The sequence below is a fragment of the Zingiber officinale genome, chromosome 2A, assembly GCF_018446385.1.
Source record: "Zingiber officinale cultivar Zhangliang chromosome 2A, Zo_v1.1, whole genome shotgun sequence".
Classification (NCBI taxonomy): Eukaryota; Viridiplantae; Streptophyta; class Magnoliopsida; order Zingiberales; family Zingiberaceae; genus Zingiber; species Zingiber officinale.
Window position 1 is genome coordinate 134,911,136 of NC_055988.1, and position 15,177 is coordinate 134,926,312.

Below are 15,177 nucleotides of genomic sequence, written 5' to 3' on the forward strand. Positions count from 1 at the left end.
ACAGAATAACCGCTCAGTGACCGAGTATAATACAGAATTCCTCCGGTTGGCTCAGTTTTGTCCAGAGTTAGTTGCGGAGGACAGAACTCGCATGATGCAGTTTATACAGGGATTGGATGGTTATCTGCATGTACAGCTTGCCGGATTAGGGATTACATCTTACTCTGATGCATTGAATCGAGCTTTGATGATAGAGTTAGCTCGGCAGACAGCATATCCGGACAGGAAAAGAAAGCATACGGGTCAGACATCAGGGCAGGTCCAGCAGACTCAGGCGACAGGACAGCCTCAGAGTAGTCGCAGACAGTCAGGTCAGAGTTCTTCTGGGGCGTCTCGTAGGCCTCAGAAATCAGGGCGGTCTTCTTCAGGACGTTCCCGGTTTTCTCAGCAGAACCGGCAACCACCTTCCGGTGATACTCATTGTTTCAGATGTGGATCCAGAGATCACCTCACCCCAGCTTGCTCTCTGGGACAGTCAGTTTGCTTTTATTGCAAACTGCCGGGGCACCAGAGCCGAGATTGTCAGCTGAAGGCTCAGCACACGGCTTCCGGAGGGTCAGGTCAGAGGGGACAGTCTAGTCAGTCAGGGGCATATCGAGGAGGGCAGAAAGCCCAATCTTCACAGCGTCAGCAGGGAGCAGCTCCCTCCGCAGCAGCATTTGGCATGCTTGGACAGGAGTACTCTAGTGCTTCTATAGCACCCCAGAGTTTTGCTCCAGGACCATATTATCCGACTCAGGGGCAGTATCAGACTCAGTTCCAGCCAGCTGCACAGTATCAGTCACCATCCTCTCAGTCTTATCTGGCACATAGTCCAGCAGCGCCTCAGTGGCAGGCTTCTGCCCAGCCGCAGCAGCCGCTGGCAGCATTACCACCTCCTCCTCCGCCAGAGACTGGTCGTGTTCATGCTATTACCAGAGAGGATGCTCAGCGGGCCGACGGATCCGTTTTCCGCGGTACGATTTCCATTTATGCATTTACTGCTGATATTTTGATTGATACTGGTAGTTCGCACTCTTTTATATCCCGTACCTTTATGCGGGAGATTGGTAGATTACCTACTGTTAGGTTGCGGCGATTGACTGTCTCCCTACCGTCCGGTGATACTTTAGACGTCACCCAGGAGATCAGAGGTTGCCCGTTAGACTTTGGCAACATGATACTTACGGTAGATCTTCTAGTATTGGAGATGGTCGAGTTTGATATCATTCTTGGTATGGATTGGCTATCAGTATATCATGCTACCGTTGATTGCCAGACGAGGGTGGTCACCTTTCGGCCTCCGAACCAACCCTCGTGGAGTTTCACTGGCATCAGAGACGACGGCATCTCGATTATTTCGGCGATTCAGGCGCAGAAGCTGCTGTCTCACGGCTGTCATGGTTTTCTGTTGTCGTTGATCAGTACTGAGGACAGTAGTAGTTCGCAGCTCTCCGACGTTCCTGTTGTCCGGGAATACCCAGATGTATTTCCAGAGGAGCTGCCAGGTTTGCCTCCCAGAAGGCCAGTGGAGTTCGCTATTGAGCTGATTCTGGGAACCGCGCCGACATCGAAAGCTCCGTATCGTATGACACCAAAAGAGTTGAACGAGCTGAAGGTTCAACTCCAGGAGCTTTTAGACAGAGGATTCATTCGCCCTAGTGTTTCACCATGGGGTTCTCCAGTTCTATTTGTCAAGAAGAAAGACGGCACCATGAGGTTGTGTATTGACTACAGGCAGCTGAATTCAGTGACCGTCAGAAATAAATATCCATTACCACGGATTGAGGATTTGTTTGATCATCTCAGAGGTACATCAGTGTATTCTAAGATTGATCTGCGATCCGGATATCATCAGCTGAGAGTCAGAGACTCAGATATTCAGAAGACAGCTTTCCGTACCAGATACGGTCATTATGAGTTTTTGGTAATGCCATTTGGGCTTACCAATGCTCCAGCGGTGTTTATGGATTTGATGAACCGCATCTTTCTGGAGTATCTGGATCAGTTTGTTATCGTTTTCATTGATGACATATTGGTCTACTCTCGTTCCGAGGAGGAGCATGCACAGCATCTTCGCACAGTCTTGGAGATTCTTCGACGACATCAGCTGTACGCGAAGTTCAGCAAGTATCCTCAGTCGGTTTTCTGGGACACGTGGTTTCTAGCAGAGGTATTTCAGTTGATCCTCAGAAGATCGAGGCTGTCACCGGTTGGGAGCAGCCGAAGTCAGTTCAGGAGATCCGCAGTTTTCTGGGATTGGCCGGATATTACCGACGTTTTGTCGAGGGCTTCTCGCGTATTGCTATGCCACTGACACGTCTTACCCGGAAAGGCGTGAAGTTCATATGGTCCGAGGATTGCGAGACCAGCTTCCAGGAGCTGAAGCGGAGATTAGTGTCGGCTCCAGTTTTGGTTTTACCTTCTGGAGAGGATGGATTTGTACTTTACACCGACGCATCTCTTCAGGGTTTGGGCGCTGTTCTGATGCAGCACGGCAGAGTAGTCTCTTATGCTTCTCGTCAGCTGAAGGAGCATGAGAAGAACTACCCAGTTCATGACTTGGAGTTAGCTGCCATCATCTTTGCTCTGAAGCTTTGGCGTCATCATTTATACGGTATCACATTTGAGATTCTCACTGATCATAAGAGTCTCAAATACATTTTCACTCAGAAGGAGCTTAATCTCCGACAGAGGAGATGGATGGAGTTCCTGAAGGACTACGATTGTACCATTAGCTACCACCCGGGAAAAGCTAATGTGGTTGCAGATGCACTCAGCAGGAAGTCCAGAGGGACTTTAGCTTGCCACCGGATTTCGGTTACGGATTTGATTCAGAGTTTTTCTGAGTTAGACCTGGAGGAGCAGGGACCGACAGAGCAGGGTATTCTTGTTACCATGGTTGCTCAGTCGTCGATCAGGACGAGGATCCGAGAGGCCCAGGCTGGTGATCAGCATTTGCAGTTCATTAGCAGTCAGATAGCTTCCGGGCAGCAGACCGAGTTTACACGAGACGAGGAGGGTATTATATTCTTCCGAGGCAGATTATGCGTACCTCAGTCTCATCCGGTCTTACAGGAGCTACTTCAGGAGGCACATCGTTCTCGATTTACGATCCATCCAGGCGGGACCCGTATGTATCGAGACTTGAGGCGTTCCTACTGGTGGAACGGCATGAAGAAAGACATCGCGGATTTCGTAGCTAGATGTCTTGTCTGTCAGCAGGTGAAGGCTGAACACCAGAGACCTGCAGGATTACTTCAGCGGATTCCTATTCCTGAGTGGAAGTGGGATCACATTACCATGGACTTTGTGGTAGGGTTGCCGAGGACACGACGAGGCCATGACGCGATTTGGGTAATCGTTGATCGATTAACCAAATCCGCGCACTTTTTAGCGATTCGGAGGACTGATTCCCTGGATCGATTGGCAGATCTGTATTGCCGAGAGATTATCAGACTACATGGTGTTCCATTGAGTATCATTTCGGATAGAGATCCACGGTTCACGTCTCGTTTCTGGCAGAGTCTGCAGCAGGCCTTGGGCACACAGCTCCGTTTCAGTACAGCTTTCCATCCACAGACAGATGGGCAGTCAGAGCGGACCATTCAGACTTTAGAGGACCTGCTGAGGTCATGTGTTATGGATTTCGGAGGCAGTTGGGAGGACCATCTGCCGTTAGTAGAGTTTGCCTACAACAACAGCTTCCATTCGGCTATCCAGATGGCACCGTTTGAGGTGTTGTATGGTAGACCTTGTCGGACACCCGTCATTTGGGATGAGGTTGGAGAGGCTCAGTTGTTGGGATCTCATAGAGTTCAGCAGGATGTAGAGTTGGTCCGTACTATCAGACGGAGGATGTCAGAGGCGCAGGATCGCCAGAAGAGTTATGCTGATCGAAGACGCAGACCACTAGAGTTCTCTGTTGGCGACCATGTATTTCTACGAGTTTCACCCACGAAAGGGGTGAAGAGATTTGGCCTCAGAGGTAAGCTAGCTCCGCGGTACATTGGTCCCTTCGAGATCTTGGAGAGGATCGGAGCAGTAGCTTACTGACTGGCACTACCACCGTCCCTGTCAGGCGTGCACGATGTATTTCATGTATCCATGCTGAGGAGATATGTACCCGATCCGACGCATGTGCTGGCAGATATCCCAGTTCCAGTTCAGCCTGACATTACCTATGAGGAGGTTCCGGTACGGATTCTCGACCGGAAGGAGCGTCAGTTGCGGAACAAGACCATCCGGCTGGTTAAAGTCGGATGACAGCATCATTCGGACGAGGAGGCTACTTGGGAGCTCGAGGACACTATCCGAGCTCGAGATTCAATATAACACATGAATACGAACACTATACTGTCATTTTCTTATTATGTAGTGATCCGGCAGTAAGAATGGGGGACCCACTTCCTGAAGGGTCCCAGCCTGAGGACAGATGGAGGGCTGACTAGCGGGTAAGGGCCGCGTCGGGCAGTTGAGCGGGTCCAAGCGGAGCCAGATATAACCCAGCCATCGGCTTGGGTTTTCGACGCCAAGGTGGGTGTCTGCCCGGCTGGAACCGAAGGGCCGAGCGGGTGTCTGTCCGGCTGGAACCGAAGGGCCGAGCGGGTGGTCCGTTCGGCCAGGATAAGGGCGAGGATACAAAGGTTAGCCGAACGGCCTATTCGTTCGGCTCGGGATATGGGATGTCAGCAAAGGCATGTCTAATGATTATGCCGTACACAAGATTTCATGATAGAGGATCTTGCCGTCACATCATGGAGAGGTTGATACAGTAGCGGTATGGCCTTATGGATGCCCTTCTGACAGACTCATACCTGGGCATGGTCGAAAGCAGGCGATTGCTTTGATTGGCGTGCCCAGGCTCCTTCGAGAGGTCTATATAAGGTCTCCATTTCTTCAGGGGAGGTACACGAGTCTTCTGTTTCTAAGCCACCTCTTTGTTATTCCTCGCCTGACTTGAGCATCGGAGGGCCGTCGCCGGGACACCCCTCCCGGCTCGGTTTTGTTGCAGGTTCGCCGGAGCACTCGAGGATCTAGCAGGGAGCGCCACATCCCCAGCGTTCGTTGACCCCTGGTTCGGACAGGATCATGTAGTTTCTTTTCTGAACTTTCAACGTCTCTAAGAGGCTACTTTGCCTTTAACGACGGAGTCATTTAGTGAGCTTACTTTGTCTTGGATTAACAACCTTCCCGATTGTAAACTATATAAATCTTTTGCCTTTTATTCTTTAATTTATGTTTATTTTTCTAACTACTTAACGTGTGTTTGTCTTTGCTAAACAAAAAGCAAAAGAAAGTGTTAAATTTCTTTATAGGACAATTTACCCCCTCTTATCAGCTACACTAGGACCTACACAAACTACAAAAATTACTTTTGAATTAGATTTTCTGAAAATGTGGCTTGGATGCATTGGAAACCAATGTCTGGAAAGCTAATATTGGCGGGAAGGGTAGAATGAGAAGTTATCCAAATCAGTATGTCATTTGGTCATTCTCAAGGTATGATGCATGATTTAAGAATTTTTCAAAGTTACGTGTGCCCTTTGGTGTGTGTGTAGGAATACTATGTCATGGACCTTACGTCGCACATCTCGTGCACAACTAAAAAAATTTCAGTTTGAATTTTTTTATGCCTAATACTATAACTCAACCTCTAAATCTTAAAGACAAAATCGTAAATGACATACCTGCAAGTTAAGAAAAAAAATTGAAATGTCGAGGACGTAAGTCCGCAATGTACGATCCTTAGTGTAAAATGTTTGTGTGTGCATATATACATGTGATTTGATATGCCACACCCCTTATGTCATACCCCGTGAACACCTAAATTTTTTTTATAGTTAATACTATAACTCAATCCCTAAACTCTAAAGACAAAATCTAATTAGCATAATAGGTTGCTTAAAAATATTAAACAAGAAAATTAAAAAAAGGTCATGTTGGCGCGCACAACGTTGGATATATATATGGGTTGATATGGCGCGCCTCCTATATCAATGATGTCATTCGTAACCCTCATAGGTCCCCTAAGTCGCAAACGATGCCGTTGATATAGGGGTAAATGAGACACCCAACATATATATACACTTAAGTCATGCCCGTACGGTGCACAACTGTGTAGTGTGTAACTTATTTTATTTATTTATTTTATAGTTAAGTCATTTATGATGGCAAAAAGTGAATACGCTCGTCCCTAGCGTCCCCGTCAATTTGTCCCAAGGCCAACACGGAAGAAGTAAATCACGGACGACTACTAGCATTTTAAATAGTGATTGAACATAAGGAGGTATTTATCTCGATTTTATCGATATTCGAATCTTAAATTTTATGATAATAACATTTCATATGCTAGCCACTAGAGAAGATATAGTTAAATCATTTATAATTTTATGTTTAGGGGTTAAAGTATAATATTTTTCACATTTTAGACCTCAGTCGTCTACTGACTCTCGCGATTTGTCTCGCCCAACGCTGCTACGTATATTTTGCCCCAACTTCCTCCCATTAGTTGTAAAAATACCCAGAACACAATATTTTAAAAAATAGAATATGAAATACAAATACTGAAATTATTAGCGCTTAGTGAAATTGGCCCCCAATGAATGATTGCTTACTCTCTCTCTATAAAGGCCATCGACTGAAACGAAAGCTTCAATCCACTAACAAGTATGTTTATTCTTTCAGTGCAGTGGGATGTCTCTCTCCGCTGAACGCAATCACCTCCTCTCTCCTCTCCTCCCTTCTAGCTCGACCTTCTCACGGCAGCAGCAGCGGGGAGTCGAGGACTTCCGTTGAGGCTAAGGGATCGATCCATCGAAGGTGCGGTTTATCCAGATCTGGCTCCGTTTTCATGTCATTTACTTTCTCTGTTGTAGTATGATTCAAAACGGTTTCTCCTTTCGCTATCCATTCCACTGGGTGACTCTTGCCTTCTACCGGATGAAGAATGTGAGATCCCTGCCGCTTTGAGTTTCTCACTACTGTTTGCTCTCGCTCGTTTTTTCTACTCCAACTGGTCTTCTGGAGTCCGGCTTGACGGAATTAAGACGCAGATCGTAGATCGAGCATTCTCGATTTCTGATATCTGGGAACGAATAGTTTCCTGTTTCTTTGCCTGGTACACTTCTGCCGGTGGCCGTGGGTTGTGATATGGAATTGGGGCTGAAGTCTGTTTCCAGCAGGATGTCCTTTTACTTCAATTTCTGCTACTCCATCTCTGTAGGATGGCGTTTAGTCACCTATCTCCGTCTAGTTTTCTGTACTCCATCGTCTTCTTGGTTTGGATAGTCTATTGATCTTAATGAGGATTCAGTGATTAGTTGAGTACTCTCCTTCAGTTGAAAATAAATTGTTATAACTTGGATCTGTTTATGAGTTTGGGCAGAATGGCATTAGATCTACCAGAAGGTGGTGAATTTTTTTTTCCCTATTTTAGTCAATTACACTGAGCTTCAGGTGACGTTTACAGTACGAAATTTGTTACTGAAAAAACTTTTCTTGCAATAGAATGGCATAATTATCTGTGAAATTGTATTTTCTGCTGATCTGTTAAGGCATCTAGGTGTATCTAAAACTCTTAAATCCAAACTTTTGAGATGGTTAGCTCAAGGCAATCAATTTAATCACGCTATAATTGTTCGCACTTTATCATGGGAAATGAGTTTGACATCCTTTTTATTTTGAAATGAGGTGCGATCAAGAATACACATTGATATTCAAGACTCCCCTGAACTACAAATTTCCTCTTGACTTGATTGCCTTTGGATTGACAATGATTTTTGAAACTGTGTTTGTGCCATAAGCAGTCCCAGAATTTGTAGTTAAGGATTTTCTGAAGTACTCATTTATTTTTTAAATGATCAGTTATTTATTTATTTTTAATATGTCAGAATGGTTATGTACTATGTTCATTTATTAATATTGCCTTAACAATTTTATTTTCGTCTGCATTTTTTTTTTAAATGATGGGGTTACTATCCTTGACATTTTGCTGATGTTTGATTGTTTTCTTTCAGGCTTTCATTTTAGGAAGACAAAAGAAATAATGAAGAATAAAGACCCTAGATCAGAAGCATATATTGATAGAAGCTCTAGAATTGTTCCAGCGACTTTAATGCTCATTGTCCTATGTGGGTTTTCTTTCTATCTAGGAGGCATCTATTGCTCTGAAAAGAACAGATACTTTAACATGGATGTTGTGCCAGCTATTCAATTGCGCAATAAATCTTCTGCCACTTCTCTTCAAATTGACTCAGTTGAGTTTCCTGAGTGTGGTATTGACTATCAAGATTACACACCATGCACGGACCCCAAGGTATATTCAAGCTCTGATCACTACAATTGATGCAATGAAATCTGAGTTAGTAGGATCTAATAAACCGGAGGTATCAGTATGCATATTCCAACTCATTTAATAATGCTTTAGAAGTGGCCAAATGTAAAAGTATTGCATTTCTTGCCATCTAATGGATCAATCAGTCTTCTCTTTTTTAGGTTCTCTTGGTGTATTGATTTTTTGCTTTATTTGATTTTCAATTGTCAAAATATTATTCCTAATCTTAAACCTTGATTTTTTGCTAGCCCTATCTTACAATTTACCTTTCTTTCAATTTGCCTTTCTTGAATCTTGATTCAGGATCATGTAGCTATTTTGTTTTGTCATACAATGTTTTACACACTTTTTCAAGTTACAAGTTCCATAAATTCAAAGAATAATAATTATGAGAATTTCAGTAGTTTAATAATGTGGCATCCAAGCATTTGATATGTGGCTCCTGTTAGATATTATCTTGATAGTCACAAGTTTTTTCTTTTCATGTAGAGATGGAGGAAGTATGGTAATTACAGGCTTAGTTTCATGGAGCGCCATTGCCCACCAATGGCCGAGAGAAAAGAATGCTTAGTGTCTCCACCTCTTGGGTATAAAGTGCCAGTGCGATGGCCAAAGAGCAGAGATCAATGTTGGTATAGGTATTCTTTCTTTACATTGTCCTGATACTTTGCCTTGTAATCATAAGTTTCTACAGATTTTTCACTTAGACATGATTAGGTATTCAGGTAATCCTCATGTTCACTCTTTTGAATATGGTCCAGAAATGTCCCTTATGATTGGATCAACAATGAGAAATCAAATCAACACTGGCTCAGGAAAGATGGAGAAAAGTTCATTTTTCCAGGTGGAGGTACTATGTTTCCCAATGGAGTTGGTGCTTATGTTGAATTGATGCAAGATCTTATTCCTGAAATGAAAAATGGAATTATCCGAACTGCTATTGATACTGGGTGTGGGGTGAGTGCTGAACAATCAAATTGAACTGTTTTTGTTAGTGATACTTCCCGGTAACTTATGTCTACCCCAATTGGTTATAAGACAGCAGTGGGACCTTCATCATTTCCCACATTCTTTCTTTAATTGGAACAAGAAATCCCTCTAATCTAACTATACCTTTAAATTGTTAGTCAAACAACCGTTCTCATTTCTTATTAGTTTAGCTCAGATAAGAACTATGCCATTGACTAGCATCCATGTACATGTTGATGGTTATCTTGATAGTCTGAGTATATAAGTTTACCTTCCAGAAATCTTTGTGATTTTTCACCTTTTGAACTAGGCAAAGGTGCTTTGATGGCTAAGGGCTTGAGAATAAGCTAATCATAATGTTCAATATATATCCAACATTGCTTGATCTAGATTTGATCTTGTCATGGTGTGGTCAGACAATATAAAGCAACCCATATCAGATATAAGAAAGTTAATTAGATCCATCACAACATTATTATATATTATGCATGTTCACTGAATCTTTCAACCATAGCATTGCATTTATGTTCAACTAATCTGTGTTGCTCATTTTCACTGATAGGTTGCAAGCTGGGGAGGTGATTTGTTAGACCGTGGAATATTAACTGTTTCTTTGGCACCCAGAGATAATCATGAGGCTCAAATACAGTTTGCTCTTGAACGTGGGATTCCAGCCATTTTGGGCATCATTTCGACTCAACGCCTTCCATTCCCGTCCAATTCATTTGATATTGCACATTGTTCCCGATGTCTTATTCCATGGACAGAATTTGGTAATTTTCTGGCTTTGCACATATCAACCAGAACTAAATCAAAAGGCAAAATAAATTTTATTTTATTGTCTGGTAGATTTTTAGGTGCCCTGCTTCTACTAACACTATTTATTCTAAAGGAGGACTATACAGCTATGCAAAGTACTCCCACACATGTTTTGGTAGTAGGTTATGATTTTATTTACTAAAAGGATCTAAAAGGACAAAGGGAAACAATCTTACTTTGCCTTTAAGTCTATACTTCTGTTTGATTCTTAATAATACAATCTTCTTAACATGTATGTTTAGGTGGACTTGCTATTTCTTCCATTTCTCTCTCTGTTTCTCTAGTTTCACCAGTATTTTTTTTTTGTTTTTTTAGTGTTTATGTTATTGTCCAAAAATTGGGTGTCTTTTATAGGGTATATTCCTTTGTATTTTTTTAGCATGTACTCCATACATGCTCTTTTTTGAAATTGCTGCTTCTCTAGATGCATCACTGTTATAGCATAGCTATGTGATCCATTGGGACGTTCTTTATATGTAATATATATCTAAGATGGACAATAATAATTTTTTTTCACTCATTTTTCAGATGGAATTTATCTATTAGAGATACACAGAATACTTCGACCTGGTGGCTTCTGGGTTCTCTCTGGGCCACCTGTAAACTTTGAAAATAGGTGGCGTGGATGGAATACAACTGCAGAAGAGCAGAAAGTGAACTTTGATAGGTTAAAGAAATTGTTAACGAGCATGTGCTTCAAACTCTACAACATAAAGAATGACATTGCAGTGTGGCAGAAATCTGCTGACAGCAGTTGCTATGATGAACTTAGTGCATCTGCTTATCCACCTAAGTGCGATGATAGCATGGACCCAGATTCAGCATGGTACATTCCACTCCGAACTTGCTTAAATGTTCCAAATCAAAAGTTCAAGAAATTGGCTATAAAATCTATGCCAAGGTGGCCCCAAAGGCTGCATACAGCTCCAGAACGCCTTGGCATGGTACCAGGAGGGAATTCTGAGGGATTCAGGCATGATGAAAGCAAGTGGAAGGCCAGGGTAAAACACTACAAGACATTGCTTTCAGCTCTTGGAACTGATAAAATCCGAAATGTTATGGATATGAATACATTGTATGGAAGCTTTGCAGCAGCACTCATTGACGATCCTGTATGGGTAATGAATGTTGTCTCCTCTTATGGTCCAAATTCCCTGAGTGTGGTATATGACAGAGGACTAATTGGAACCTATCATGACTGGTAAGTCCATGACTATTGTCAAAATCAGTTTCAACTGCCTACCCTAGACCCGTAGAATATCATATATAAAACTTAAAACATACCTTAGATAGTAGTAGTTTAATGATCAAACTCTTTTCATGCAGGTGTGAGTCGTTTTCAACATATCCTCGAACATATGACCTCCTTCATGTAGATGGGCTATTTACTGCTGAGAGTCACCGGTAAAAGTCATTTGAATCTTACTTTTTTCACCTCATTTTCTTCCTTTGGTTGTTAACTTCTAATTGTCTGAATTTTAAACAGCGGTACCAAATTTTTCCCTATGGAACTGATGACCTTCAGATTCATTTTTATAATTTTGTTATTATATTATTATTACTATTATTTTATTTTTATGAGAAGGAGTATCTATTTTTGTTTGATGACTGACAGTACCTTGGGCGATACATATTTGATCTAATATTTGACTTTGAACGTACATATTTGTGGGAAATCACTCATAACATATGATTATATTAAACTTTATTTGTCGATACATTGTTTGACCACATCAAACTTTATTTGTCAAATTCAACTACTTGAAATTGACTTTCTCAACGGAAAATAGGGAAACCAATATTTGTGTGACTCTCAATGGTTCAGGGATACAGCTAGTTGTGGGTTCACAACTCTTTGTGATTCAGGATGATGTTTGCCCTTTATTCTGGCATAGTCCTACTAATCCCATCCTATGATCAACTGCTTGATTATAAGATGCTTTAATTATCACCCAATGAATCACGGTAAGAGAGTTTTAGTAGCACCACCCCATGACTTCCTAGGTATTACTAAATAGTGCCTGTAAGAACCAATCAATTATGGTTAACGTACAGTTCGGTCCCTTCATCTCATATATCCCAGTTAAATCTACAACCATTGGTACATCGAGGGTTGTATATTGATTCGGCAACTATGTGATGTATCTTGTAGTGATATCGCATGTGCAATTAGGAAACTCCTTTCCTAAAACACATCTTTCAACTCTGATTAGAGACTTCATACACTATAGAACAATCTATTACATAGGATATCCACACCCATGGGTGTGGTGAATCCCTGACTACAATACTGACTCCTATATGTTTCGTTACTACACCCAATCTCATCACCTGATCACCCTAATGGAGTCGGTAAATGAATTAAAGTGTAGCCCCAACATATAGAGTCTCAATGTTATCCCGGGTCATAAGGATTACTAGTGTACAACCACAACCAAAGACTTATCCACTTGATAAATGATAACCACTTGGAAAGTCCGTGTGAGGGATGCTCGATAAACTCATCGTATGATCATCCATTTGTATGTTTGAACATCTCTATATCCTTATTAATGAAACGTGGTATACGACATCACAGATGCTAGTCTCTATGTCGAGCGGCTTTTATCCTTATTTTTATGCCGCCCAATTGACTAGGAACATATTTAGAATATACACTCAATATTCCATCATATGTACCACCACATCTCACTATAGTGTATATTCAATGACTTTATCTATGCATCTAGCATGAGTATAAAGATAAAGTAAATGTCCAACTGAATTGAATTATATTAAAATAAAGGTTGTTTATTTATAAGAGCTAATAAAGTCAATAAAGTCCTAACCATGTCGGCCACCAATCCTTCTTTATTAAGGGAGCTCATTTCAGTTCACTAGTGTGAATAGTAATCTTAATCAATTGTTGAATGTTTCCACTAATAACATTATTTGTTTGTTCATCTTATATGACTAAGAGCATAAACTGGTCCAGTACCGTTTGAATAGTATGTAAATAACACAAAGTGCTACCGGAATTCCATTCTCACCTTATGACTAAATGCAATGTACATTGCAAATTGACAGCAAGCGTCTTCTGTTTTCTTATCAGGTGTGAGGTGAAATATGTGATCCTTGAGATGGATCGTATTCTGCGTCCAAATGGGTATGTTATAATCCACGAATCAACCCACTTTGTAGATGTTGTCTCAACCATCGCCAAAGGGACGCGATGGGATTGTGAAAAACATGACACAGCATACAACACATCGAAAGAGAAGCTGCTGATATGTCAGAAAAAACTATGGCATGCAAAGGGAAGTCAGCTTTGAGCCACTAGTGAAGAAAGGTGATCATATTCTACTGCAGAAAAACATCCAGTGGGAGTGCAAATTTTTGGTCAAAAGGCTCGTCGTATCTGATATTTGGTTTTAAGTATCCATAGAAGAATAATAGAAATAAGTTGTTGAACATCTGATAAAAAGGGGACCACATATTCTTTTTACAAGGGTTTAATTTGGTTTCGAGAGATTTGAAAAAGAGCATTTATCTTGTGCATATCTGATAAAATCCGTTGATTTGGAATGGGATAGGAAGAAACGCTACTATAAAAGGCGTATTTTACTTACAGTTTACAATGTTAAGGTGTATGTGGACTTGCTAGAGTAGCAATTTGTTTTAAAATTGTATGTTGTGGTTGTTACTGAAATGATCCTATTTTTTGTTGAATTGACATAATGGAGCCCCTAGATTCAAGAACGCCTCCCACAATTCATCTGTCTAAAATGAGAGGGGAAAAAATTATGTAAAGGATTATTGATATATTATAAATATATAGTTAATCATATTATAAATACAAAATAAAATAAACTTTTACCTACTTTATTTAATTAATTATCATACAATAGATATCAATTTATTCAACTTATAAATTTTAATTTCTTTTTTTTTAATTCAAATTATGGCTTTTATACTTCTAGTAGATTTTTAGAGTATTGCTAAATTTATTAAAATTAATGTGATATTTTTTTTACTATAGTTTACTCGATAAATCAAGAGAACATATGCTATCAAATAAAGAATTTTAACGTGGAATAAGGTAGTAGTTAAAATTTTAAAAAGAATGTAGTAACGAAAGAGTTATGAAAATAATGAGGGAAGTTAAGACTGAAGTTTTATTACAAAGAGAAAAGGAACATCTGCATAAAGTTAAAGTGAGAGAAAATTTTTTATCCAAATAAAATACATTAAAAGATGAATTAGATGAATGAGATAGGATACTAATAAAGATGAAAAAATAAAAAGAGAAATAAAAGAATTATTTTTATCAACTTTTAATAAAATGTTATGTGGCCAACTTAGTTTAGAAATTTTAATTAGATCAGAAGAGTATAAAATTTAAATTTTTATGGAAAAATTTAAATTTTACAACTAAAATGGACATTACATGAGATGAAAAATAAAAAAAATGATTGAATAAGATGATATTCTAGTATAGGTATAGAAGTACGTAGGGAAGTAAGGTATTGAATGACTTATAAAATTATTTAACTTGATATTGAAAATGAAAAAAATATCTAATCAATAAAAGGTAAGTACTTTTAGTCTTCCATATAAAAATAAACAGCAATTTACCAAAAGGTGTACTAGGTTTAATGTATTTACCAAAAGACGCATCACCGTTTTGTATTTATCAAAAGGCGTAGTTTACCAAAATCAATTCCCAGATTACCCCTCTGGCTAACCTGGCAACCGCCTTTTTCAAACACAAATTTCCAAGCATCCAAGCCGAAATTAGAATTGAAAAATATTTTGTGGTTCAGATGCACATCTTCTCATCGTCTCTCTCCCTCCATCTCTCTGCGTGGTGTTATAAACTTGAAAGAAATATGAACCCTGCGCTTGCCATTACTGCTCGTGCTGGTTGGTGGGATTGCAATATACCAGTTAGGTTTATGACATAATTGCGTAAGAGTTGCTAGAGGAGACCAAGGACAAATTTAGTTAAGAACGTCAGCCGAGAAGGACAAACTTCTTGCAAGAGGGAAATTAGTAGAAACACACATTTAAAGATTTAGACATGTATGTATTAATTT

At 40.4% G+C, this 15,177-nt stretch overlaps 1 protein-coding gene across 1 annotated transcript; it reads left to right on the plus strand.

The window, feature by feature from the left end:
• The first annotated feature begins 6,622 nt into the window (after positions 1-6,622).
• LOC122042385 (probable methyltransferase PMT21) lies at positions 6,623-13,610 on the plus strand. Its single transcript, XM_042602483.1, has 8 exons — positions 6,623-6,801; positions 7,998-8,296; positions 8,804-8,952; positions 9,076-9,271; positions 9,846-10,056; positions 10,631-11,303; positions 11,429-11,506; positions 13,194-13,610. The coding sequence occupies exons 2-8, from the start codon at positions 8,027-8,029 to the stop codon at positions 13,411-13,413; spliced, it is 1,797 nt and encodes a 598-aa protein (XP_042458417.1). The 5' UTR covers positions 6,623-6,801; positions 7,998-8,026; the 3' UTR covers positions 13,414-13,610.
• Positions 13,611-15,177: the final 1,567 nt, after the last annotated feature.